At 45.8% G+C, this 27,464-nt stretch overlaps 1 protein-coding gene across 1 annotated transcript in view; it reads left to right on the forward strand.

Annotated features, from left to right (window-relative positions):
* The window catches only part of CCDC73 (coiled-coil domain containing 73), a 134,087-nt gene that overhangs the window by 18,776 nt on the left and 87,847 nt on the right, over nt 1-27,464 (forward strand). The window contains exons 2-5 of the mRNA XM_090034625.1: nt 2,904-2,975; nt 11,442-11,513; nt 14,793-14,828; nt 27,268-27,342. Coding sequence (XP_089890751.1) covers nt 2,904-2,975; nt 11,442-11,513; nt 14,793-14,828; nt 27,268-27,342 — 255 coding nt within the window. The remainder of the gene's footprint in view (nt 1-2,903; nt 2,976-11,441; nt 11,514-14,792; nt 14,829-27,267; nt 27,343-27,464) is intronic.

Genomic DNA, 27,464 nt, shown 5'->3' on the forward strand with positions numbered 1-27,464 from the left:
CCCTTAAGGGGTATGCATGCCTCCAAACCTCCCCTTTAGCACACCCCAAGCCTTGCAGCTGTTCCATGGGACGTTGTACAGGTGCCCCTCAGGTGCTCTCTCCCTGACACCCTGGGCTCGTCGCCCGCCTGGCGCCCCCTGGGCCAGGCTCCTACCCACCGGCCTGTTACCGGTGCCCCAGGCCTGTCTTTCTGCTGTCGCCCCCTCTGGGGCCTATAACGCGCCTCTCGCGCTACGCATTTCCCAATCTTGGGGCTCAGGTGGCCGTAGCCGTGCCTGGCCCCTCCGACCCTACTGGGTCTTTGCCAAGACTACCGGGTTGGGGTCAGGCGGCCGGAGCCTTACTTGGCCTCCCCGACCCTACTGGGTCTTTATCAATCAGAGCCTGCCCCACTCTGGGGCCTGTGCCGCGCCTCTCGCGCCCGCCGCCCCACTCTAGGGCCTGTGCCGCGCCTCTCGCGGCTGGGGCTACAACCCCCACTCAGCAAGCACCCTCCTGGCACTCCTTTGCTGTGCCCGCTGTGGCACTGTGCCCCTAATGGGCACCGGGAACCCCCAAGGCGCTGGGGAGCTCCCGTGAGGCCTCCTCACTCCCCTACAGCCTCACCCGACCCTCCGGAGTAACTATAACACAATGCAAGCCCCCTGGCTTCAACATAAAACCCAGAGCCTCCTGCTCTTAACATAAACACTGAGCCACCCACCAGGGCCTCCAACCCTACCTCACATCAAGGTGCTCTCCTCCCTGGCATCATCGCAGCCAGTCAACACCACAATGCTGCCACTACCAATTCAGGCCGCTCAGCTCAGCCGCAGAGCTCCTGCTCCTGCTCCTGCTCCTGCGGCTGCCAGAAGGGAACTGCTAGTCAGGCTCTGGCCTGGGCTGTTTATAAAGGCTCGGCCCTGCCCTCTTCTGGCCACCTGACCTGCCTGGTTGCCCTGGCAACCGGCACCTGAGCTGCCCGGTTCATTGGCAGCTCAGTTCCTTTTACTTCCATGGCACAGGACTCCTTAGTGCTCCTGTGACATACCCCCACCCCAAGTTACACTACCTGGCACAGGACACCTCCGTGCTCCTGTGACAGTCTACATGAGATGCTGACTGTGCAGTTGTTACTGCACAGTCATTGAGTACTTGCATACCCAAGTACTAAATGACTGTGTAGAACCCGGCATTACTGTGCAGTAACGTCCCTACATATTTTCTTGGTTCATTACTACTGTGCAGTAGCATCACATCACAGTTCATGCTTCACGATGCTACTGCACAATAGTAATGAGCTATTGTGCAGTAAGCATCTTGTGTAGATGTGGCCAGAATGTGCTAGTGTGGAGTCTTATCTTCCCACCTTGGAGAGCAGAGGATATCTCCCACAACATATGGATTTTTAACATGACAGTTCAGCATTATTGCTTTATTGAACAACTAGTAATAAGGACACTGAATACTTTTTTCCAGTTTGACTGTTCTTAGAACATATCCTACTCAGATTCTTAAATAGGTTACAAGGATAGCTAATATTTAAAGGGAGATATTATGGTGTTCCGTTTAAGACAATGAGCAACTCTGGAATTAAAGCTTGCCATTAACTTTTTGCAGTTTTGAACTACATATCAGTGTTCCTTCAAGTGGTCTGCATTTCCTTGTTATGCAATAACAGGACAGTAGTAAATGGCCTACCACAACATAAGGGATCATCAGTAAATTATAGTATCTTGTGAAATCATGACCCTCTGCTAGTAGAGCAAACTGTTATTCTACAAAGCCTTCTATTTGCAGGGGAAGAGCCGTGTTTGTACAATTTGCCAATTGTACAAGAGGGATCTGCTTCTGGTTAGGAATTGGGAATTTTCAACAAGGAAAACTACATTTATATATTAAAATGTCTGAAATTGCACCTAACTTGTTGGCATCTTTGACAAACAGTCAGCAAAGATTCATTCTGTTACCACAATAGCAGCTTGATTCCAAGGCAGATGCTTTTGTAAGAATAGGAGAACTGACACACATCTTTCCACTTCTGCCTATTTTTTCCAGACTCTGAAATGAGAAAAAGCAGAAAATACTAATTTATTTTGATTAAACGTCTGCGGTTTTCAGATCTAGGAAATCTAGTTTAGGCAAGTGTTAGAACCTGACCTTATATCTAATGATCTTTGAATACCTGCTTCCTTGTCATAATCTTTTTTTCACAAGCTTATTGAGAGAGAGCTTAATGGCACAAAATGTTAAAATCTATGTCACCCTTCTTTCTAAGCAACAAGATGCTGAGCTCCAATCAGTGAAGAATTTCTTTTAATGACCTCTTCCTATACCTAGAACCCCTTCATAAAGGCCATAGTGCAGAAGTGATTTTTATCAGTAGTTCTCAATTTTATTTTGGAAAAATTCTTGAAGGAGCTCTGGTTCTCCCCTTTGTGAGCCAAGACATGGTTGTTTGCAGCATTGCTAAATAATTGCTGCTTTAACCATTTACTTCAGTTTGTTGGATATCTTCAGTATTTTATTTTTATCTCGTCAGAATGTTTAGTCACAACATTTTTAATAATGAAATTAAGATATCTTGCTTTATCCATTAACTTAATGTTTTGTTATAAAAAGATTTGGTATGACAAGGGAACAGTAACTTATTGATCATTTATTTGTTTTCTTAGTTCCCCAAGTTATTTCTCTGCCTGTTGACTTTTTTTTTAATTGGTTATTTATTGGTTTTATTTAATGAAAACGATGAGCATTTTTACTCATACCAAGCATATAAATTCTTTGGTTTTATCTGTTTGGTTTTCTGTTGAATACCATTCTGTACTGAACAGCAAATTAAAAATAAAGAAATTATCTAGGGATATAATTCCTATTTACTGATAGCTTCTATTAAAATATTTTCATGACTTTTTTTAATTAGGATGCTGAAATTCATTATGAAGATCAAATTAATAAAATTGTTTTGGAGAAACAGGAACTTGAGTGGCAGAAGGTTGGTAATTTTTCCCTTATTCTTTCATTTTTAGTATATAACTATTGGGATTTCATTATCATAGAATCATAGAAGTAGGGTCGGATCTTCAAGTCCAACCCCCTGCCTGGGCAGGAGAAAAACTGGGCTCAAATGACTCCAGCCAGGTAGGCATCAAGCCTCTTCTTAAAGACCCCCAGGGTAGGAGCCAGCTTGGAAGTTGGTTCCAGATCCTAGCCACCCTGACTGTGAAGTAGTTCTTATGGATGTCTAATCTAAACCTACTCTCCAACAATTTGTGGCCGTTATTCCTTGTTATGCCAGGGGGCGCTAGGGGAAACAAGGTCTCTCCCAAACCATTTTGGTCCCCCCCTAGTGAGTTTATAGATGGTCACCAGGTCCCCCCTCAGCCTTCTCTTGTGAAAGCTGAACAGGTTCAGGTCCCACAGTCTCTCATTGTAGGGTCTGCCCTGTTGTCCCCGGATCATGCGGGTGGCCCTCCTCTAGACCCTCTCAATGTTGTCCACATCCCTCCTGAAGTGGGGCACACAGAACTGGACACAGTACTCCAGCTGTGGCCTGACCAGCGTCACAGAGGGGGAGGATCACCTCCTTAACCCTACTTGAGATGTACCTGTGGATGCACGACAAGGTCTGGTTAGCCTGCCAACCGTGACCTTGCATTGTCGGCCCAATGTTCATCTTGGACTCCAAGATCCCTTTCTGCCTCCCTGCACTTGTCAGTATTGAAGCGCATCCTGTTTTTGTTAGCCCACCCCTGTAACCTATCCAGGTCTTGCTGCAGTCTTTCCTTCCCTACTAGCATGCTCACCTCACCCCAAATTTTGGTATCATTAGCAAATTTAAACAGGTTGCTTTTCACCCCATTGTCCAAATCACTGATGAAGAAATTGAACAGCGCAGGCCCAAGGACCGAGTCCTGGGGGACTCCATTGCCCACTTTCTCCCAGGTAGAATATGACCCATCCACCACCACCCTCTGAGTACGACCCTTCAGCCAATCTGCAACCCATCTGACTGTGTAGGCATCAATGTGACAGTTGCTTAGTTTTTTAATGAGAATGGGGTGGGAGACGGTGTCAAAGGCCTTGCTGAAGTCCAGAAGGACTACGTCCATGGCGACACCTGCATCCAATGCTTTTGTGACCTGATCATAAAAGGCAGTCAGGTTGGTCTGACATGATCTGCCCCTAATATAACCATGCTGGTTGCCCTTGAGCATCATCCCTGAAGCCAGCCCATCACAGATGTGCTCCTTGATGATCTTCTCAAAGAGTTTCCCTAGGATTGAGGTAAGACTGATGGGCCTATAGTTGCCCGGGTCCTCCCTCCTCCCTTTTTTAAAGATGGGGACCATGTTAGCCATCTTCCAATCATCTGGCACCTGGCCCAAGCACCACGAGTGCTCGTAAAGCTGTGCCAAGGGCCCTGCAATAACCCTGGCTAGTTCCTTGAACACCCTGGGGTGCAGAGCATCTGGACCTGCTGATTTGAACACGTCCAGCCCCTACAGAAGCTCTCTAACCCGGTCCTCTCCAACCTGAGGTCTGGAGGCGTTCCCCTCGAGTCCATCTTGCATCACGCTGGGGAAGTCCTGGTCCCTGCACAAGAAAACAGAGGTGGAGAATTGGTTAAAGAACTGGCACAACCACCAGATTGCCCAGTGTATCTTGCAGGGGCCCCACATTTCACGGTACCTTCTTCATCCTCCCTATATATTTGAAAGAGGAATTTTTATTATCTTTGATCTTGTATGCTAGTCTTAGCTCTATGTCTGCCTTAGCTTTCCTGACAGCCCCCCTACAGGCCCGAGCAGAGGAGGTATACTTTTCTTTGGAGATAGCCTCCCTTTGCACTGATTGTATGCCGCCTTTTTGGCAATCAGGCATTCCCGGATGCCCTTGGTGAGCCAGGGGGGCTTTTGGGCACTCTTGCCTCCCTTGCTTCTTGTTGGGCTGGTCACCCCTTGGGCCCTGAGTATTGTCTCCCTAAGGAATGACCACTCATCTTGGGCACTGAGTTCCCCTGCCCTCAAGAACCCCAGCGCCTCTCCCACTAATCTCAACTCATTGAAGTTGGCCCTCTTGAAGTCTAGGGCTACCGCCTTGCTGCAGGCCCCTGACACTCTGCACTGGATGGTGAATTCCAGCAAGTGATGGTCACTATCACCCAGGTGGTCAAGAACCTGGAGGCCCCTTACCAGATCATCACCTGTGGCCAGGACTAGGATCAGGTCCAACAGGGCATTTCCTCTGGTGGGACTGTGCACCTCCTGAATTAAGTGGAGGTCCTGTATCTCAGCCAGGAACCTCCTGGAACGGTCTGACCTGGCTGACTGTTCCTCCCAGCAGATGTCCGGGTAATTTAAATCACCCATGACAACTACATCCCTTGCCTTAAGTGCCTCTGCAAGTTGGCCTGACAATTCCCAGTCCAGCTCCTCCCCTTGGTTGGGGGGTCTGTAGTAGACCCCCACCATTAAATCCCTCTCCCCACGGCCTCCTTGTATCTTCACCCAGAGCACTTCAGCTTGCCCCTCCTCCGACCCCATTTTGCTGGCAGAGGATGTGTATTGCTCCTTGACATAGAGTGCCACACCCCCACCTTTCCTTCCTTCTCTATCCCACCTGTAAAGCCTATAACCCCTAATGCTAACTGCCCAGTCATGGGGTGAATCACACCACATTTCTGTAAGCCCTATTATGTCTGGGTCTGAACTGGCTATTCTGAGGGCGAGTTCCTCCTGTTTGTTTCCCATACTACGAGCATTGGTATATAGGCATTTAAGGCCTTTCATAGCTACATGTGCCACGCCCTGATTTGGGAGACTGTCTGGACCCCTGTTTCTTACTTGGGCACTCCTTGCATTTGTCACCTGTCTTTGTTGGGTGGTGTCTCCTGGTCTTCCTGCGGCCCCCTCCCCTGGCAAGGCTAGTTTAAAGCTCACTGTACGAGATCAGCCAGCCTGGAAGAGAAGACATGCTTGCCTTTAGGAGAGAGGTGAAGCCCATCCCACCCCAGCAAGTCCCCTGCCTGAAAGCATGGATCATTACCTGGCGGCACCAACTGCATAAGCGCCGGTTGACCTCGCCAATGCAGGCCTCGTGTCACCATCCCCACCTACTCACTGGAAGAAGAGAGGAGAATACCACCTGCGCCCCTGTCTCCTTAAGCTTGTCCCCCAGAGCCATGAAATCCTTAATGCGGACAGGGTTTCCCCTGGCTGCGTCATTCATCCCCATGTGGATGACAACCATGGGGTACTGGTCTGCAGGTCGGATGTAAGCCGGGATTCTCTCCGTGATGTCCCTAACCTGAGCCCCAGGCATGAAGCAGACTTCTCGTGCCATGGGGTCAGGCTGGCAGATGGGACCTTCCAGTCCTCGTAGGATGGAGTCTCTGATGACGAGGACCTGGCGTTTCTTCCTGCTAGTGTTCACTCTTTGCCCATTCCTTGTCATGTGGGGAGTGGCATTGTCCCAGCCGGTGCAATTTCTCTGTCTTTCTCTGTCACAGCTGCCAGGGCATCAAGCCTGTTCCCCAGGTGAACCTGGGGAGCTCCCACCATTCTAGGCCTAGCAGGTCTGGATTTGGACACGTTCTGCCACTCCTGCGTTGGACGTGTCTCCTGTGGGGGCTGTACAGTGGGCAAGTGGGCCTGCAGAGAACAGAAATAGGCATCAATTTCATCCTCTGCATCCCTGATCCCCCTCAGCCTACTCACCTCAGCCTGGAGCTCCCTCACCTACTCCTCCAGGGCCCTAAGTTGTGCACAGGCGGACCACCAGGCCGCACCTCCCCTACGACCCCACCGAGCCCCCCCACAGACAGGGGGCAAGGGGCCACTGACCCCGCCATGAGCTCTGTCTGGGTAAAGGCCTCAGAAGAGCCCATGGCAGGCGGCAGCACCAGGGTGGGGCCCCTGGCAGCCACGCTCCGCATCTGCACCATGTCTGCAGAGCTGCGCCTACTGCTTTTGCTCTCTATAGGTGCCACTCTGGGCAGCTACCTTGCACCCGCCTTATGTGAACGTCAGCACAAACGTAATTTTATAATGCAATTTTAATGCAGTTTATGGACAAAACATCATTGAATGTTACCTTTATTAATTTATTCCCATACCAATATTAAAGTATGATAAAAAGTGGTTTCACATCTTACAGTGAAACTGCTGTACTTCAGTTATTAATTTTTTGGCAATATGGTAGCTCATATTGCGATTTCTTTTATTTAAAAGGTACAACAAAATTTGCTCAAAAGAGATGTAGAACTTGAAATAACAGGTTGTTGCAGCATAGAAATGCGATATTGTGACAAAGCTTTGTGGGTGATGTTATACAGCAGCTGTCTGCACTATGCATAGCTTTAGCAATTTTAATGCCTGTACTGTCATGAACAACACTTTCAACCACTTTTTGGGGGGCAAAGTCCAAAGAAATGTTTCAAACAGTAATTTCCAGTGTCCAGAAGTGATTTTTACAGTTTTTTAAACTTCCAAGGTGAAACCTTAAGTAAAAAGACTTTAGCATTATTTTTAGGGTTAGCACTCATGAGGTTATGCTTTAATAGGAAATCCATTCTCTTTCCAAATACAATCAAACCTGTGTCCTCTGTCACTGGGTCAGAAGATAAAAGGTTTCACTCCCTCCCCCCCCCACCCCAACCTGTCTCTCACCCACTAACTCCTCAATTTATATCTTCACTGACTGGCTTTCTTGCATGCAGATCGGCCTCTGGCTTCTTTACCATTTATTCAGTCCAGGAAGAGCACAGACCAACTGCAGATGCTTCCTTAGCCTGACAAAGGCTATTTATACTGAAAAGCTTGCTAAGAAGAATTTTTCTAACTACTTGAGTTGGTCCAATAAAAGATATCAGATTTACCCAAAGAACCTTGTCTGCCACAGTTATTGTGCATTAAATTTAGAACTTGGTAAGCCAAGTACTAAATCAATGTGCAGTAACTCACATTACTGAGCAGTAGCATCATCACATGGGTTTTTAGCAATGCTTACTGCACAGTAGCCTACTACTACTGCGCAGTAGTCTATTAGTACGTTTTTTGTCTGGCATTCTACTGCTCAGTGTTAATAGGCTACTGTGCATTAGCGTTTCATGTATATGGGCCTAGTTGGTCTTAAACTTTGGGTGGATCAAAAATCAAAGGGGAGGGGGTAGGCAACTGAATCACTGTACCCACCCGGTTCTGCTCCTGGTTGAGGGTGCAGGCATTCAACACTTTTCTTCAGGAGCAAGAATGGTGGTTCCGGGAAAAAAATAAGCCTGTAATCTAGTAAAAGTGGCCCCTGGCAAAATTTCTACCAGAGGAATGAACATCTGCACACTTACCTTTGGGAAAGGAGCTACAGCACAGACCTCTGGCATCCCACCATGCTTTGTTTCTGGCTCCTGTAGCAGGTCCAGGAGACAGTGTGTCACTTGGACTCTGCAAAACACACCCTCTGAGTGCCTGGAAAGCCTAGCATCTTCATCATCCCCCACTGTACTCCAGGGCTTCAGGGGGACACCCACCCTGTCTTACCCACCCTGTATTCAGACCTGCCTGTCACTGATCTTCTCCACCCCCCACTGCCCTGTTTTCATACTGACGAGACCCCACCCCTGAGATTCGGACCAAACCTGAAAGGTACAGTGGGGATCAGGTCTATGCAGTTTTGGTACAGAAGTAGGTGAGGTCTAGCAGATCTGGGTCCAATCATGCAGGACCTGGAGTGCCTAGGTGCTGCCCCATGTTATGCACGGTCCCCATACTTAGCACTGCTACTTCTCTGTAAGGTTGTAGCATATATGGGCATTCCTTGAGCTGTAAATATACATCTAAATTTATGGCATAGTGTGACAAGGATGAGACCTAGGGGTGCTGTGAACTCCCCTAGCGCCCTCCTACCATGCCAAATTGGTTCCAAATGCACCCTATTTATCTCACCCGCCATGTCTTTGATGGTAAATATTGTTAAAGGGAGGCTGCCTTCTTACCCTCCTTGGCACGGTGCTCTGCGATGTCCCAGTCTGTGCCCTGCCTTCGATAACACTGCAACTAAAGCTTCAGGGGCTACGCATGGGTCCTACAATCACACTTGCCCTCACGGGTCCTCTGCCTCGTCTCCGTTACCCGTGGCCTCACGGATGCTTTCCGGCTCATCTCCCTATCTGCCTGTGCCCTCTTGGGCACCCCCTAGCTTCCCTCACTGCTCTTGCCTGCACTGGGGCCTGTCTACTGTGCTCTCGTAGCCCGCACTGGGGCCTGTCTCCCGTGCTCACGCCCGCACTGGGGCCTCCCACAATCGAGGCTCAGGTGGCCATAGCTGCGCCTGGCCCCCAGACCCCCTTCTCGGGTCTTACGCCCCACTGGGGCTTCCCACAAATCGAGGCTCAGATGGCCGTAGCCGTGCCTGGCCCCTAAAGCCCTCTTGGGGCTTAACGCAAGCACCCTCTGGGCTTCTCACCAGTGCCCACTCTGGTGCTCCTCACATGACACTGACCCACTGGGGCCAGGGTTGATACACCCCAAAACATGGTGCCCTCTCCGGTGCCAGGACCCCCCACGCTACTGGGGAGCTCCTATAAGGCCTTCTCCAACCCATACAGCCTCACCCAGTCCTCCGGTCTTATACAACAACAAAACAGAAAACTCCCACTCCTGGGCTACAACATAAATTCCCAGCCAAACTGGTTAACCTTCATTCATATCCCTACTAGGGTTTCTTTCCTCCACCCAGTATCCTCATGCAGAAACCACTCAGACCATCAGGCTTCTCTGCTCTGCTTGCTCCAACAGAGCTCCAGCTTCCTCAACTGCCTGGAACTGACCTCCAGCCTCAGCCTGGCTTGTTTATATAGGCCAGGCCCTGACCAAAATGGTTGTCTCTGCAACCCACACCTGTGCTGCTCTGGTGACTGGTAGCTGAGCCTGTACTACAGTTTGTCAGTAGCAGGCACCTTAGTGCCCTGCTACACATAGATAATACTAATTGTACACTGATTATTTCATTCTATCCAAAATTCCAGGTTTATGGCTTTAAAGTTCTTGAAGCCAAGATGCTAAAATCTGTATCAGTTTATATACTAAGCCTCTAGGAAACCATCCATTTAAGAAATAAGAGCTGTCTCATAAATTCATAGATGCTAGGGCCGGAAGGGACCTCAGCAGATCACTGAGTCTGACTCCCTGCCTGGACAGGAAAGAGTGCTGGGGTCAGATGACCCCAGCCAAATGCCTACCAGCCTTCTCTTAAAGACCCCTAACGTAGGGAAGAGCACCACCTCCCTTGGAAGCCCTTTCCAAATTTTCACCACCCTCACTGTGAAGAAGTTTTTCCTGATGTTTAGCCTAAATCTGCTCTCTGTCAGTTTGTGACCATTGTTCCTTGTTACCCCAGGAGGTGTCCTGGTAAACAGAGCATCTCCAGTACCTTGCTGTTCCCCAACTAATGAATTTGTAGGCGGCCACAAGATCACCTCTCAGCCTTTTCTTGCAGAGGCTGAAGTGGTCCAGGTCCCTTAGTCTTTCCTCATAGGGCTTGGCCTGTAAACCCTTAACCATATGGGTTGGTCCTCCTCTGGACCCTGTTAAGGCTATTCACATCCTTCTTAAAGTATGGCACCCAAAACTGGACACAGTACTCCATAAGTCTCCCTAAGATCCACAATGGCATCATGGGAAGAAACTATCTGAGTGTCATTTAAGGAAGACTTGCAAATTAGGTTTCCATTCCTCTGAAGAGACATCTAATGTTAAAAAGAATGGTTACCTAGTTTAATGCTGAAATTACAAAACTTTTGCTTCATATAGGATAATTTGTAGTTATTTTAGTTATATTACTGTTATAATACTTTAAAATCTGGTTATCCTTTCAACTGTATTTCTGTGATTCACTTTCCCCTCTACTTTTTAAAAATAAGGAGAAATAAAAAAATTGTTACCTGGTTATTTTATTTCTATTAGCCTCTTCTGTCATCATTCAGCCCACTCTGGCAGTCTGGAAAATGATCAGAATGCAATTTGTAACAAATTGAAAACATTTCCTAGAAGGAGACTTCATCATGTAAAACCCTTAAAAGTGGGTTATGCAATTTCAAGTTATTGTCTTAATATTATTAATCAAATGTCAGAGGGCTTCTGCAGCTTTGGAAAAGCTGCTTTTGGTGCTATGAGGTGTAAAGGGTGGGAGCCTTCAGCAACAACAATTTTGGACTATCTCTGAATTGCACAGGTAAGAAGTATTACCATGTTATATAACAGGAGAGAAGCTGCTAGAAAAAAATCTCTCAATCAAGATTTTTAATATTTAATTAATACTTTTTTTTGGAAAAACCACTGAAGAATGTACTAAAATACCAATATGTGTTTGTTAAGGTATTATTTCTGTGTTGTTTAAAGAATGAAGTATGTATCATATTCAAGCACATTTTAATTTAATTTAATAAATTATTTTGATTGAGCAGGAAACTCTGCAACATCAGACAGAAACATCAAATAAACAACACAAAGAAGCCATGGCTGCTTATAAAAAACAGGTAGAGATTCTTTCATTTAAAAAGATTGATAGGAATACCTTATATAGGGTGCGCATAATATAAAATTATCTAGATTATTAAAAGAATTATCTCTTTTTTTTGCTTTCAGGCACAAAAAGTGCATATGTTATAATTAGTATTTGCATTTTTTCTCTTTAAATATTGTGCCTTATTATATGTTTTTTTGTTTAGGGATAAGGACAGATTAAATAATTCTGTTGAATGATATGGAGGATTTACTGGTTCAGGCTGATTATTGTAACTGTTTTATGTGTCTGCTTTAGGCTACAATAAGTGGAAACTACATTGGAAACTAAGCTATTTCATTCTAGTGTAAGCTGCCCCAGTTTAGTTTCAGGTATTTCAGTTAGTCTACTGTGCAGTAAAGCATCTGACTTACTTAGAACACCCAGTGACACATATTTTAAAAAGTTTTGTTCCTCTAAAGTTTCTGTGATAGAGTTGTGCTAGGATTACTGCTGTTGGTTTTCACAGAGCAATATTCTCTCTCTCTCTCACTCTGTATACACACACACATGCACACGTGCACAGAGCTGCTGATTTGGCACTCTTGAGTTGGTTCATTCACCTGTGTGTATGGGGGTAGTTTAGAACTGGCAATTATGTTGGTATGGTAACAGTACCACTTCCGTAACTTTAATCCATAGTGTTCTGCTACCAATAAGAAAGCAAGCAGTCTTTTGCTGCTGCTCCTGGAAAGTGATATTTAATTTGAAGCTTCACAGAGAGTTTGACTGATTTAAAAAAAAAATCTACTGCAAGGTTAAGTGTCTGACAGGTGCCACCAAACTGCATGTGGAACAACACTGTAAAAACCTCAATTTGGCAGTGGCTGCATGAGGAGCAGGGTTGCCAACCCTCCAGGATTGCCCTGGAGTTTCCAGGAATTAGATATAAATCTCCAGAAGACTGCTCAGTGTCACCTGAGAAATAAATGATAGGCCATTCATTAAAATAAATATTAAATGTTGAATCTGAATTATACCGTAGTCCGGTAGGTTTTTAAAATGTGATAGTAATATGCATTTACCTTCCTGACATAAAGTCTATGCACTGTAACCTATAACTGATATATGCAAGCACGCAGTTATGTTCTCATTGTCTATTGCGGGCATGTTGACATTGTGTGTCATGGACATGTTGGCATTGTCTTTAATCTACTCACTACCCTACACTGCTTGAGATTTTTAGTGTTGTTTATTTATGCAATATGCTTAAAATGTGAAATTGTGATTTATATGACATTCCTTATTTCCACCGAAGGCAAAATGATGGCTCTGTAGTGAATGAGTTTTAGAGTACAGTAAATCAGTCATTAATGTCATTATATCATGTGGTGAAACCTCCCAGAATAGATTCAAACAAAGTTAGCAACCCTATTAGGGAGTGAGGCTGAAGGGGGGACTCCTGCCCTGGTCTGTACACTCCAGCCCCTGGATGAGACCCTACCACTGCTCCAGTGCTCCCCACTCCATAGTTAGTGTCTGGGGCTCAGCCCTTGTTTTGCTACTATTCTTATCACTGATCTGTCTTTGGAGGCTGTTGGAAGTTATTAGAGTAGCCATAGGGATTCTCCAATTTGTGTTGATGGAAGCTGCTTTCAAGAAGCTGCTTCATTGGCTAGGAATATGGGAGTGCCTTGTGTGCCAGACTTGCTTCTAATATTTCCCTTTGCAAAGGAACCATTGACTTTTCAAGTCTTTTAAACTAAAACTATTTTCAGATGCTGCTTTAAGGTAACTTAAAGTACCATTTTTACCATTCCAAGGGTGCGTCCAGATGAGCGTGGTATGTGGCACTGCTACACATTCTGGTGCCACATACCACATAGTCTGGTGCTCTCCATGCTGCAAGGGCACTGGCCACGTATGTGCTACTCTGTTTTTTTTCTGCAGGTTTTTTGACCCCTGAATATCCAGAGGTAATAAATACTGCAGAAAAATAACTGAAGCAGTGCACGCTTGGGCAGCATGCACTGCTGAAAAGTGGAGCTGGGCTGCCCGGAGCCATACTGCAGCTGCTGACCAGGCCCTTTCCAGCAGGATTGCCATGGCTGTAGCCCCAGGAGGCGATCTGAACAGGGTGTGGGGCCAGGGCAAATCAGCCTGTGTGGGGCCCCACCCCTGGATGCAAGGAAGCCGCCAGTGGATTCGGTGGCGGGGGGTGGTGAGTGGCTAGATGCGCTGATTTCAGCAACGGATTTGCCAGCAGGGTGGGGGGGCATGTCAAGCATCCGGGTGTGAAGATGGCAGCAGCATGGCATTGCTGAGCTGCTCTGCCCCACCCAGCTCTGTTGGACCCCCCAAAGCATGGGGCCCAGGGCAGTCATCTCTGCCCCCCTGAGAGATGGCCCTGCCCCCAAGACCCGGGGTAAGGCTGCTGAGGCCAGCACAGTGCTGGCCCCAGCCTCCCCTACCATTCCTGGAGTAACTTGCTGCATGCCAAAGCATGCTTGGCATGGGCATTCTCCAGGGACAAGTAGCTGCAGTGCAAGGTGCACCACTGCTACATGTCCCCAGGGAACCAACCATCAATGCATGTCTGGATGCACCCCAATAGTGCAAATAGCCTTAGGAGGGTCTTTGTCCTGCACAAAGTCTAAAGCTAATTCTCCATCCAGTTAGAGAATGAGTCCTGTTTTGAGACATAATTCAATAGGTATTTAGGCACCTACTTAATATATTAAGCATATGAAAGTATTGTTGATTTTATTGGGCCTGCTGGTGCTTAAAACTGAAACATAGAGAAATATTTCATATTAAAGCTGTGTTGTTTGTTGATTTTGTATTGTGGTCTTTACAAGGACTGAAAACCCTTCTAGAACAAAGGTCATATGATTCAAGACTGGACTATTCACATAGTAATGGATTTGATCTAGTACTACTGGATGTGTAGATTTGCTGTTTGCGGGGGGGGCGGGGGGGGATTTAGGAAGTGACCTGAAGGATGCACTGCATTTGAAATCTTGTTTAAGTTTATCCCACCATGCAGTTGGTGCAATAAAAGATATCACTCACAAAAATCCCTGCCTCTTGCAGATTTCGTGGACCATCATGGTTACAACACTACCTTAGCAAGTGTTTTTGGGTCATAAGTTTGCTGCTATAGTAAAAAAAGCAAATACATTGTATTGTATAGAGTTAACTATATACTACAGTCAAATTTTATGAGTCAAATTAATCCTACAGTGGTTAAAATGCAGCATATATTGCATTAACATACCATTTTAAAATTTATTTTCCACGTTTGGCAATCCAGGTACAAGCAAGGTTATTTACTATGGAAGAAGAAAAGGTACTGTATGTAATTGAACTAATTGAATTTATCATTCAATTAAATTAATACATGAAAAAAATTGTTATAAAATATGTGCAATAGCAAGTTATTTTTATTGGTATAAAGGTAATCCATAGAGGATCCATCTGAGTTCAAACTCATGTTATGCTCAGTGGCATACAAACATCTGTAATATTAGTATAATGTATTTCATATATTGGGTGCAAAAACTAAAAAAAAATAATGACTGACTTTGACCCAGAAGTGTCTATATTTTGGCGATAGATAACAATCCTTATGCAACACATAAAGAACATGTTTTTGTAAATTACATGTGCGGTTCCTGTGTGAATAACTCCTGACTTCAGTAGAAGTTAGGTGCTTCTGAAGTCTATGGGACTGATACATATTAGTCTCAATCCTCTAGGTTTTATTTGGACAGAACTCAAATTGATTACATTGACACAGCAAAATTAGCACCAAGTTTGTATAATACTTTGACATTCTTCTGGATAAAATATGCTATGTAAATATAAATTAATACATTATTTACATTATAATATCTACTCTTACATCTGCTGTTTTAAGTTTTTGGTAATAGTTGCAATAAACTGCAGGATTTAAAAGAAACTGGTATATATTTCTCATATATGAACCTAATACTGTCTCTTGTCAGGCAACAATATTCTTACACATGAAATTTCCTAGTGAGGTATTTTATAATAGGTATAATTTTAAAGAAAGCAAACCAGAAGTTACACTTAAAATATTAAGTAATGTTAAGGTTATAACAAAAGACAGGAAATTTGAAGTGAACATTTGCACTTCTAATCCAGTTTCATAGTTTCATAGTTGGTAGGGTTGGAAGGGACCTGAGCAGATCATCAAGTCCAACCCCCTGCCATGGCAGGAAAAAGTCCTGGGGTCAAATGACCCCAGCCAGTTGTTCGTCTAGCCTCCTCTTAAAGACCCCCAGGGTAGGAGCCAGCACCACTTCGCTTGGAAGTTGATTTCAGATCCTAGCCTCCCTGACAGTGAAGTAGTGTCTCCTGATGTCTAATCTGAATCTACCCTCTGCCAGCTTGTGACCATTATTTCTAGTCACTCCTAGTAGTGCTCGGGGGAATGGACTCCCCCAATGCCTGCTGGTCCCCCCGACAAGTTTGTAACAGGCCACTCGATTATTTTGTTCTTATATTGATTCATAATTATTGAGGAAAATGAATAATCTCTAACATGGAATTTACTTCTTTTGTAAGGTTGTTTGTTGTAGCCATGTTGGTCTAAGGAACCCAGCCTGCCTTGTTTTGTAACCAGTTGATATCATAACACATATTTAAGTGTCTGTTTGTTTATATTGTTTATTTGTTTATTTATATTTAAATAGGACAAAAGTATTACTATTTTTATTGTATGATTTTGTTTGCAAGGGTTTGATGCTATAGAAGAGTGGGTTTTGAACAGGTACTGCAAATTTTTAGTTCTTGAGCAGACATACCACAAAACAAAACAGCGCTTTACCAGAAGAGGAATAGTCATTTTGGCCTGGTCTCCATAGTGTCTGTATAGATTGTGTGCGTCAGCAGGGCTTTTTAGCATTTTTATCTAATTGCTAATTCAAGATGCTGAGCAAGCCGTGTCAAACTGACTTGATTCCTCATCTGGGCATGTGTTGTGCTCCATGCTGGGGCTCACTAGGCTGAAAGTAAAGCACTGTTTTGCTTGGTTTTTTTCCACATCTATAAGCAGCCCTAGTTAGTGAACAGCTACTAGTGCTTTTCTGATATTTTTTCAAGACATATTGTCTGATTTTTGGCCAAACAACAAAGTTTATATAACCTGCAAAAGAAAGTTTCTACTTGATTTTGATTGTAATGAGGATGCTGTTGTTGCAATGCCAATTAGTTCTTCTCTCAGCTTTCTGTCAGCATTACCAGATGTTCTTCAACATAATATACATGTCAATTTTAATATGTTTTATCAATGAACATAAGTTTCTTGCTATATAAAAATCAAGGGTTTCCAAAATTTCACTCCTGAAGGGCCATTTCAGAGGGGCAATCCTGGGTGGCAGGCCACAGAAGAGGGGCTTTCAGGCTGTATCTGGCCTGTGAGCCACAATTTTAGAACTGTTGCTAACTGTTCAAATGAAAAACATCTACAAGGCTACAGGGTGCATTGAATGGGCTTGTGAGCTGACTCGTGGGTCATGCTTTGGGAACCCTAACTTAGATGAATCAGTACTTGTTTTAACCATCTTCATTTAAAAGGAGATTTTTGGTGTTGTAAATACATTTTTTTCTTTGGCAAAATCTGTATTTGGATACAGACAGACATTTGAGGAGGTTAGATCAAGTTAAAAATGGGCACCTGATCTTACGTAAGTTAAGATGGGGGACGAGCAGGGTGGGGGAGTCTGGGGAGCTTGGGGGAATAAGCATGCTCAGGGGTGTCAGGAGGATATGGGGGGCTGGCAGGGTCTGTGAGGAGGGCCAGGGGGCAGGTGGGGTCCAAAGGGAGGATTGGGGGGCTAGTGGGGTCTGCGGGAGGGGGCAAGCAGGGTTTGTGGGGGGTGTTACTGTGTCTGTGGGGTGGCTAGGGGGGATGGGGACTCTTTCCCCCGCCCCTGAGACCAGGAGCTATTTTCAGCTCCCAACCCCTCTCCTACACCCAGGGCTGGATGGCTAAAACTAGACCAGTGCCAGGAAGGGGCTAGGAAAAGCACAGCCCCAGGGCTGTGGCCAGCAGGTGGCATTTCTCTGTCCTTGGGCTGTGCTGGGAACTGTATAGAACAGGGATGGACAAAATGCGACCCACCAGGCCACTCTACCCGGCCTGCGAGGCCCCTAAAAAATTTAGAAAATTAATATTTATCTGCCCCGGCTGCCTATCATGCAGCCCTCGATGGCTTGCCAAAACTTAGTAAGCGGCCCTCCACTCAAAATAATTGCCTGCCCCGGTATAGAAGTTCAGGACAATTAGGTTGTTCTAAAAATGGCCAACCCAATCTAAGTTAGTTGTACTTCAGAGGCAGAACTTAGATTGGGCTGGATTTTTAGATTGATCCAACTGTCCTGAACTTCTGTATAGCTCACACTTAGATCAATGTAAGTAGTGTAAGGTCTGCACCCGGGCAAACTAAGTTAAATAGAGTGACCATTTTTAATGCAGTGTAACTTCCCTCTAACCTCCATGAATGTCTGTACTTAGCCTTAATAGAACATAGAACAAATGCAAATTACTTGTGCTTTGGCATTTTAAGAACTAGTTGTGCTAAAAAATATACAAGATGTAACATGAATAAATGGATCATGATTGTTGAAACTGTGCAGATACACAGCCTTCTAGCAGGAGCTCTTGGAACTACAGTATTGTGTTTTAAGCACTGTTTACACACAAATTTGTTTTTATTTAACTAACAGTTTAGTAAAAACTAGTGCAGCATCTTGTAGACAACATTTTAAGAGTGGCTTATATTAATTTAGCTGAACTCATTTCCTCATTAATGTGAGCTAAATTGAAATCAGACTGTCACAATCTAAGAATCTTCAGAAAGATTTTGCTTCTTTTTAATTAAACCTTTTTTTTTTACCATCCTAAGTTAAACTGGTTTTATCTTCCTAGGTACTTTTTTTCAGGTCTTGTTTATGCACAGATTTGAATGGTCTTAAATAAAGGCATATTTTTAAATCAGTATAATTAAACCAGTGCATATTTGCAAATTTCGGTGTAGTGTCATCTGTGGTTTTTGCTTTTTAACCAATAATACAGAAAATACGAATATGTAGTTATTTTTAAAGCATCAGTTTAATTAAATTTAGAAGTGTGTTGGTTGCGAAACAATTAGTGCCTTTGAACTAGATTGGACAGACTAGTAGGGGTGTGCGAAACAGGCTGTATTCAATTTGGATTCGCTCCAAATCAGGAGACGGTGATTCAGTTAGTTGATTTGGATCACTGTCCTCAACTCAATTTGGCTGAATCCAAATCTGAAGTTTTGATGCTGATTGTTTTAAATGTTTTTTCTACATACCTTGAGGTACCAGGTGCAGCTCATGAATGCTGAGATGCTGGGGTGGATGGAGCGTCCCACAGGAGAGCAGGGGGTGCCCTCCGCGTGCTTGGCGGTGAACCCGGAAATGGACTGGAAGTCTTTCCAGTCCACTTTTGGATCTGCTGCTGAGCATGTCAGGGTGCCCCTCTGTGCCCCTCCAGCTTGGTGATCAGCCATGGGGGGACTTTTTACACATGCTCCAGGGTGGGGGTGGGGGACACTTTAATTAGAGTGGCTGCAAGAATAGGTGTAATTAAAGTGCCCACAGCATCATGTGTTTTCAGCGTCCTGTGCTTCAAAATGGTGGCAGGGATGCTTTGAAGCTTGTTTGATGAGCTGCAGTTAAAGTGGCCCCACCACTATTTTGAAATGTGGGGAATACACATGATGTGGAGGCTGCTGGAGCAGAATTGATTAACTGAGTCTGTTCTGATGCATGCTAATTAGCACGCATTGGAGCAGATGTCTGTAACAGGTATAGGTGCCCTAAGGTACCACCCAGCCTTACTTTCTGCCTGGCTTCAGATTAGCACAGCTTTGTATTAAGGGAGAGCTCTTTTTACAGTTTAGGAACATGGCTCTGGAACAGACCACCTGGTTTACAGAGTCTAGTTCCCTATAACTGAAGACAGCCACATAATAGACAATATGGCAGTTCACCTATGGTGCCTGCCACTTTAAGGGCTGGAGCAGGTAGCAGCCAGGTGCTTGTTTGTGGTGGTTATTTTGAGGCCCAGGATATATGTAGGGCGAAGCAGCAGTTTACTACTGGCCGCTGTGAAAGAAACATCACAGCTGGCTGAGCTGTGGCTCAGGAACATCCTGGAGGTAAGTGCAGGAGTGAAGGGGATGGCTTGGAGGCTTCTAGTCCTAGGCATGACCTAAAACTGCACTCTGCTGGGATAGGGAGGCCTAGTGGGACTGTCAGAGGTGTGGCAGCCCCATTCAGATACCAGGACTGCTCATCTCCCCAGTGAAAGGCAGGTCGGAGTGCCTCAGTAACTCCTAGCCCCCACAAAACTGGGTATAAGGGGGCCAGGCACAGCTATGGCCACCTGAGCCCAGGGGGTGTAAAACCCCAGGTGGGGCCAGGCATAGCTTTGGCCACCTGAGCCCCCACAGGGGACTAAGACCCCGGAGGCCCCAGGGAAGGGATAGATGTGTAGCCCCAGTGAGGGCCCTGATGAGGGTTGAGTAGGACTGAGGGTCAGCCTGAAGGACAACTCAGCAGGGTGTGCTGAGTACATCTGAGGGACATTCTGAAGGGCAGCACATGGGCCAACCCCCTGAACAACAAGTTGAGGGATATGAAGTCCAGTGAGGAGCTAGGGTGGAGTTAGCCCTCTGTGTGCTGAATTAGCTGGCCACTACCCAATTGAGGGTCATGAGAGAGGCCCAACAGACTGCATGTCACCACCTGAGGCATGAGTCAGATAAGCCTGATGGCTTACAGGGTCGCGCAAGGGAGCAGGGCAGAGTGAAGGAGGCACAGTATTGTGCGGTGGGCAAGAGACCCTGTGAGAGGGGGTGGTGTGCAAGAGGTCCCAGTGAGAGAGGGGCGGTATGAGTTCATGTATGAATGAGGCCTGATGAAGGACTACATTGGCCCAGCTTTAGGCCAGGAACATAATGTCATCCTGGATGTCAATTGCGAGGCATGGGCTGCAGTGTAGGGAAAGTTTGGAGCTGTGGATAGCGTCCCTGTCTTTGGGGTAGGTAATGGGCAGCCACCTGCATTATTCTACCAGTTAAGAGAAGAGCAAAGTCATGGCAGGCGAGACTGGGTGGACTGCCCCATAGATAGGTGGGTGGGCTGACTTGAGACTCGGCCCCAGGCTTGCCCCATCACAGACAATAAGTCTAAAATGGTCTATAAGAAAATCCACCCTACTTCCCTCTCTCCCCACACCACAAGCTACAAAGCACCTACTAACAACCTATAACAAACTTAAGACATTTACTACAAAAAAGCCAAAAATACAGTGATCCAAAGACAACAGAAGACTTTGGCAGCACTAATGCCTTGGCCCCTGCTATGTCAGGGAATTTGTCATGTAAAATGTGCCCAGGAGTCCTGAGGAAGTGAATCCAGCTGTACACTGACCTGTAGGAAATTCCTTCATGACCCCAAATCTAGTGATTGATTTATCCATGATTTATCCAGGATATGGCCATTTTCTGATGCTTCACTAGTAGGTAAATCCCTATCCAGAAGCCAAATTATGCATTCATGGAGCGGAAAATTTCTTCCTGGTCCTGGTGAACTGCAGAACCTTTGGAGCATGGATTTACTTTATTAAATCTTGTATAATTAAGTGCAGTATAAATACAATGTAACACATATTAAAAGCATATTGAAAAATCAGAAAGTAGTATTAAAAAAGAGAAGGAAACCTAGTCTAAAAATGATGATCACAACTACCAAGCCTGACTTTCCTTTACTTGCATGCATATTTGTTATGGAATTTCCTCTAATTCAGAGGCAGATCCAGAAGAGCTAGGTGTGGGTGCAGCCTCATAACCCTTCAGCTGTACACAGAATGGTGCTGCTGCTCACTTTTCCACTGATACCAAGGATGGAAAAGGACATAGTACAGGGGAGCTGCAGCACCATTCACCCTCTGGGTTCCAGAGCCAGGCCAAAAAACAGCTTTGATAGGAGCTGTACCCAGAAGCTAACAAGCTCAGAGAACTCACTGTGCATGTGCTACAAAGCTATAATCAAAAGAGGTGTGACTGCACTCCTCATCTCCAACTCCAGTATCCACCTATGCTGTAATGTAAACTAAAGCATATCCTCAAAAAGACATCAGACTTGCCTCAAGAACTGTGGAATATTGAAAACCTTTCACCTCCATGCCAAAAACTGCTCCAGTACTCTACCTCCTCCTGGCATGAGGAACCCATATCTCACCTTGAACTTTCTTTAGCTTCAGTATCTGCCATCAGGCTCTACCTGCACCATCAGCAAAGTTAAAGAGCTCAAAGTCAAATACCTCCCTTGAATAGAAGCAACCCATGCAGCAGTCAAGTCTCTTCTATTCTCTTTTGGGGATACTAAAAAATTCAACAAGTGGAGACTTCTACCTCAAGCTTTAATTTTTAACTCCAAGACCATTCTTACCTTATCCTATTATCTCCTTCATGAATCAGACTCCCTTTTGAAACAGTCCAGGTTCTTGTCTGTACTACTTGGTTTAAGTCATTGAAAACCTCTGGTGATTAGAAACCTTCTGATTTTCAGACTAAATTTATTCATGACCAATTTATGTTTTTTTGATCTTGTGCCAGTATTATCTTTTTATATAAATAGTTTTTCTCCATCCCTGCTATTTGCTTCCCAAATGTATTTATACAAGAGTAATCATATCACTTCTCAATATGAATTTTGTTAGACCGGGGATGTCAAATGCACCCTGGGGCCTGAGTCAGATCTGGGCTATGGGGCTCCTCCCAGGCTGGTTCCATTGGTCCAGTAGCAACTGAAGTGGGTCCAGGGCTGGGTGGCAGTATGGAGTCATGCTTGGGTGGCAGCACAGATCCGCATTTGTGTGGCGGCCTAGAGCCTCTGTCTGATTGCAGCATGCATCTGAGAGTATGCAGTGGCATGGAACTGCATTTGGGCAGCAGCATGAGCCCAGTGACATGTGTGAAGCCATGTGCTTCAGGTGATAGCACACATCCAAGGGCAGCAGCATGAGTCTGGGGATGTGCAGCGGTGTGGGGCTGTGTTTGGGCAGCAGTGCAGATGCATGGGGCTGCTGCCATATCTATTGGGGTCTAGGGACTCCAAATTCTGTGGCAGGACATGTCCCCCAACTTCTAATAGCTCAACAGACTACTGGTAGGCCAGATGGAACAGTTCTGTGAGCCAAATGTTTGAAATTCCTGTGTTAGACTAAATAAGCAAAGTTCTTTTTATCTCCTCCAATTAGTTTCACCATAGTGTAATAGGCACCAGGCTTTATTGGTCTTTTTGTTGATAGCTGATAATTCACAATCAGATTTTATGCCAATTCATACTGTTAACACCAACAATTAAATCAGTAGTTATTTTATATTTATAGCAGCATAATTAAGTGAGTAATTTAACTCAGGGGTGCTCAACCTCCAAGTCTTGGAATCCAGAACATGAGGCTCCCCCTGGGTCAGGAAATTTAGCATGAGGAGAGCAGTGGCCATTGATATGGCTACCCTCCTTACTCTGCCAAATACCCAAACCCCACGCCCCGCATGGCCGTTCAGAGTTGGACTGTACACCCTTCCCCCGGTAGGGCTGGGCCATACCTGTCCCTCAGCATCTGGATTGGGGATGGGGGATGGGTCTTCCCTCCTTTCCCCCACAGGGCCAAGCTATGCTCCCTTTTCCCTGTGGGGCCAGGTTGGGACTGGAATGCTCCCCTTCCTCCTCCATGTGACCAACCAGATGGTACACACTGCACCTTTCCCGGGCACCAGATCAGGACCAGCAGCTGGATCTGGCCCATGGACAGACCTGGCACTGTCCATCCAGCCTACTGGGGGAAAGGTTTGAGCACCACTGATTTTAACTTATAAAACCTTTTTGGGCAGTTTTTGAACACAAGGACCAAATTTTGCGTTAATTTATATTGCACATATTTCTATGGAAATAATTTGATTTATACAGGTGATAGAAGGTACTTACAAAAGTTTTATGCTAGTACAGATTTTAGCCCATAGTACAGGCTGTCCTTGGACTTATGACACAATTAGTTCCTGAAAACTGCATTTTAAGTTGAAATGCCGTAACTTGGAACTGATTTTCCCATAGGAATAATGTTATAAATGGGGGATTGGTTCCTGAACCAGGGCCTGATACCCTATTTTCACCAAAAATAACTCAGAATTTTGTACACAATTAATTATAGATGAGTAAAATAGCTTAATTAATGTATTTCTATTGTAAATAGCAGTCATATTGATTTGGAAGGGCTCTTTTGCCTAGAGACTTCTCAGGAGACTTGGCTGCAGGTTTTTCTGGAGTCTTGTCTGCTTTCATAAAGAAAATGTCCACGGAAGTTTGGATAGATGTTCTCCAAGGAGATGGGCAACTCAGTGAACTTGTTCACTGGCATGGCATTGCACTGGATCAAGCGTCGTAAAGTTGAAACTGACATCAGAAAGTTGAAACGGTGTCAATTTATAAACGTTGTTGTGAACAAGTTATCTCATTTAGTTGTTCTGCCCAGTCAGAAGATCTCCTCGGTGATACAAGATGCTCACTGTACAGACTATATACACCAAACTTGCCTGCCAAGTCTTGATGATTCCCTGGTTCAGTTGGACTGTCTGGCGTGTGCACATCCAAAAATGAGACCTTGCGTCCGCTGGACCCGGCGCAGTTGAGGGCTCCTCCACCCCTACACCCTTGCCCGTGCCTCCGTGTGGGAACCATTCCACTGCTCAGCCTTCCAATCAGATTCTCATTGGAATAGTGAAGGGAAAACGCAAACGCAGCTCCTGCCTGAAGTTGCCATATCTGGAGTCCAAGCTCCTACCCAGAGCGGGGTTCCACTCTCCCCTCTGAGGCTTTCCCTGAATGGATGTCTCCAGCCCCTCCCTCTGGGCATGCCTGGTGCCCTACCGCAGTGGGCTCGCTGCTAATAGTCCATTCTCCCCTTGTCCTCAGGGTTCTCCTCTGCCTTGCTCCTGCCGGAGCCAGATGCACCTGGACGTTGCAGTCTGCTCCTGCAAGTTCTGGGTGACCGCCTCTGATTCTCACTCCTCACCGGAGCCTTACTCCTTGTCACGGCGTGGGGCCTAGGAGCGGCCATGATCTTGCTAGCACCCCCTACCGTGTCAATTAGGCAATCCAGCACCTTCTATCCTCGCCTGCCACGTCTTTGCTGTTATCTGGTTCAATTAGGGAGGCTGCCTTTCATCTCCTAATACACGGTATATGCTGAACTATCCCCTGTTCCGTATGGGGTGACTTGGTACACCCCAGCCTTAAGGGCTATGCGTGCCTCCTACCTCCCCTTTAGCACGCCCCAAGCCTCGCTGCTCTTCCGGACGTTGTCAGGTCCTTCTCTTCTCTGCACCCTGCCCGGCACCCCTGGGCTTGTCACGCAACCGGCACCCCTTGTCTGGTGCCCCTGGGCTTGTCATGCAACCGGTGCCCCTCCCTCAACGTGCCCTCCCCGGGGCTCCTCTCGAGTATCCGCTCGCTTCTGCGGCTTCTCTCTGCTTTTGCCAGTCTTTCTGTAATCACCGACTCTGTGCCACCCAGCACCAAACAACTGTGCCGTGCCTGGCACTACTCGTTTGTCCACACAGGACACCGGGAACTCCCAAGCAACTGGGGAGCTCCCATGAGGCCTCCTCGCACCCCTACAGCCTCACCTGGTCCTCCGGTTTAACAATATCACACAGGGAACACAAAAGCCATGAGCCAACTGGCTGCAACATAACAATAAGCCTTCTGACTGTAACATAAGGTCCAGATCCCACCTGGCTTTCCAGTAAAGCCTCCTAGTCAGGGTTCTCTCTACCCACGCCGTGATGCAGCTGCTCACTCTATCAATCTGCTCGCCTCAGCTCGACTCCCCTGCAGAGCTCCTGCTCCTACGGCTGCCAGAAGGGAACTGCTCTCTAGGCTCCAGCCTGGGCTGTTTATAAAGGCCCGGCCCTGCCCCCTTCTGGTCACATGACCAGCTTGGTTGTCCCGGGAACCATCACCTGGGTTCCCCTGGTGATGGCCAGCTACCCTTCTTCCTATCTAGGAACAGGGCACCTAAGTGCTCCTGTGACACTCCTGCTCCAGAACGTGTGGGTGCTGCCTCGGGCGACATGCATCCGCCCCTTCGCGTGGTCACTGGTGTCCGTCGGCTGAATCGGCACTTTCGGTTCCGCCCCAGCCTCTCGCTCTGGCAATGCTTTTGAGCCGGGCTCCCTCACCGCGCACCTGCAATGGGTAAGTGTTGGCCCCGCCTTCTGGGGCAGAGACGGGCGTGCTCCTGTGGGGAGCCTGGCCCAGCAAGCTCCGGAGCCCACTGGCTCGTCTGCCCCTGCACAGTCATAAGTGCCCTTCATTGTAACTCGAAATGTCTTAAGTCGAGGACTGCCTGTACTTTGAAAACTAAAAAAAGAACAGTTTAGAATTGAACACATTTTTTTCCCCCCAGTATGTGCTCTGTTGTTTCAGTTTCACTCTCTGTTACAATATTTCTTATCTGTAATACTTCTACTGAAGTGCTTTAGGGTTATTTTAGATTTACATTAGTTTAACAGAGATTGCAATCTGATCCTATCTCTTTACTATCTGAAAAAAACTGAAAGCTGTTCCTCTGAAGTTTTTTCTGCTATGAACATTTAGGCTCCCTCTACCTGTGGGAAGTATGTATCCTTAGGACCTCTACATGTGGGAAGTATGTATTACTTAGGACCAGCTACATGTGCGAAGTACGTATCACACAATAAAAAGCTCCAAGTTAGACCTTGAAAATGTGTACTAACTTTATAGTTGATATATTATTTCCATGCCAAGCAGGGTCTACTCTATGGCTGGGAGCCCTATCAGCTGATAGGGCTCCCAGCTACAGACCATACCCAGTATAAAACCCCCAGGCCTGGGGGATTATGGCAGGCGGGGCTGCATGAAACCCCTGGGCCCTGGGGATCATGGCAGCTGTGACCCCCAAGGCTCAGGAGTGCGTTAAACCCTCAGGCCCACGTGCAGCTAAGACTGAAAGTTCTTCATTGGATAGTGCTCTTGGTCCTGGCTGTGCTACACTGAGAGATGTGTGGTGCATCTGTGACCAAGAGCCATGTCCAGTATGGGACTTTTGGTCTTGGCTAAGCAAAGGGGGCTCCCATCTGTGGGAACCTGCTTGTTGCTGATGCAGGGGAAGCGCAGGATTGAGCTCCCCCTACACGAGCAGTAAAGTGTGATTGGATCTAATGTACAGTCCCTCCTGCCATGCACATGTGACGCGGCAGGGAGCATGATTGTATGGATCATGCATTAGATCCAATCACGCCATTAGTTGCATGTATAGAGCCATAAGAATATATATCTATATAGTTCTGGCTTTGTTATTCAGTAGGTTTGTTCAAAACTAGTATAACTTGTTAAGTGTTTGTTTGTGCCATGAGTTTCTCTCTTGAAAAGGAAATAATCCAGTGAGACTTCACAATTTCCTAACTATTTCTATGTGGTAAAGATGCACCATTTGTTTTTTAGTGTTGATTTTTTAAATCAGTTTTCTCCATATTCGAATTAATAATTTAGCTCCATTACATGATTATTTTGCATACGGATTGTTGTCCATAATAAAGAATCTATCACAATATAAGATTACTTTCCTAATATACTAGGTTGACGATATTTTGTCATATTGATTCTCTTTTTTCAAATACTAATGTACACCTTTTGATTTAAAGGGAAAATATCAACTTGTTGTAGAAACAAAAGAAAAGGAAATTGATGGTCTGAAGGAAATATTAAAAACATTACAGGTAAAAATCATTGTAAACTACTGACTTAAAATATTTTAGCTTCAGTTAAGTGGGAAGTTGGTTATTTTTATAGTTTTTTATTTTTAAACTGGGTCTTTTCCAATATTGTCTTTTTCTAGTAC

The sequence above is a fragment of the Crocodylus siamensis genome, chromosome 2 (genome assembly GCF_052110815.1).
Source record: "Crocodylus siamensis isolate JL-2025a chromosome 2, ASM5211081v1, whole genome shotgun sequence".
NCBI lineage: Eukaryota > Metazoa > Chordata > Crocodylia > Crocodylidae > Crocodylus > Crocodylus siamensis.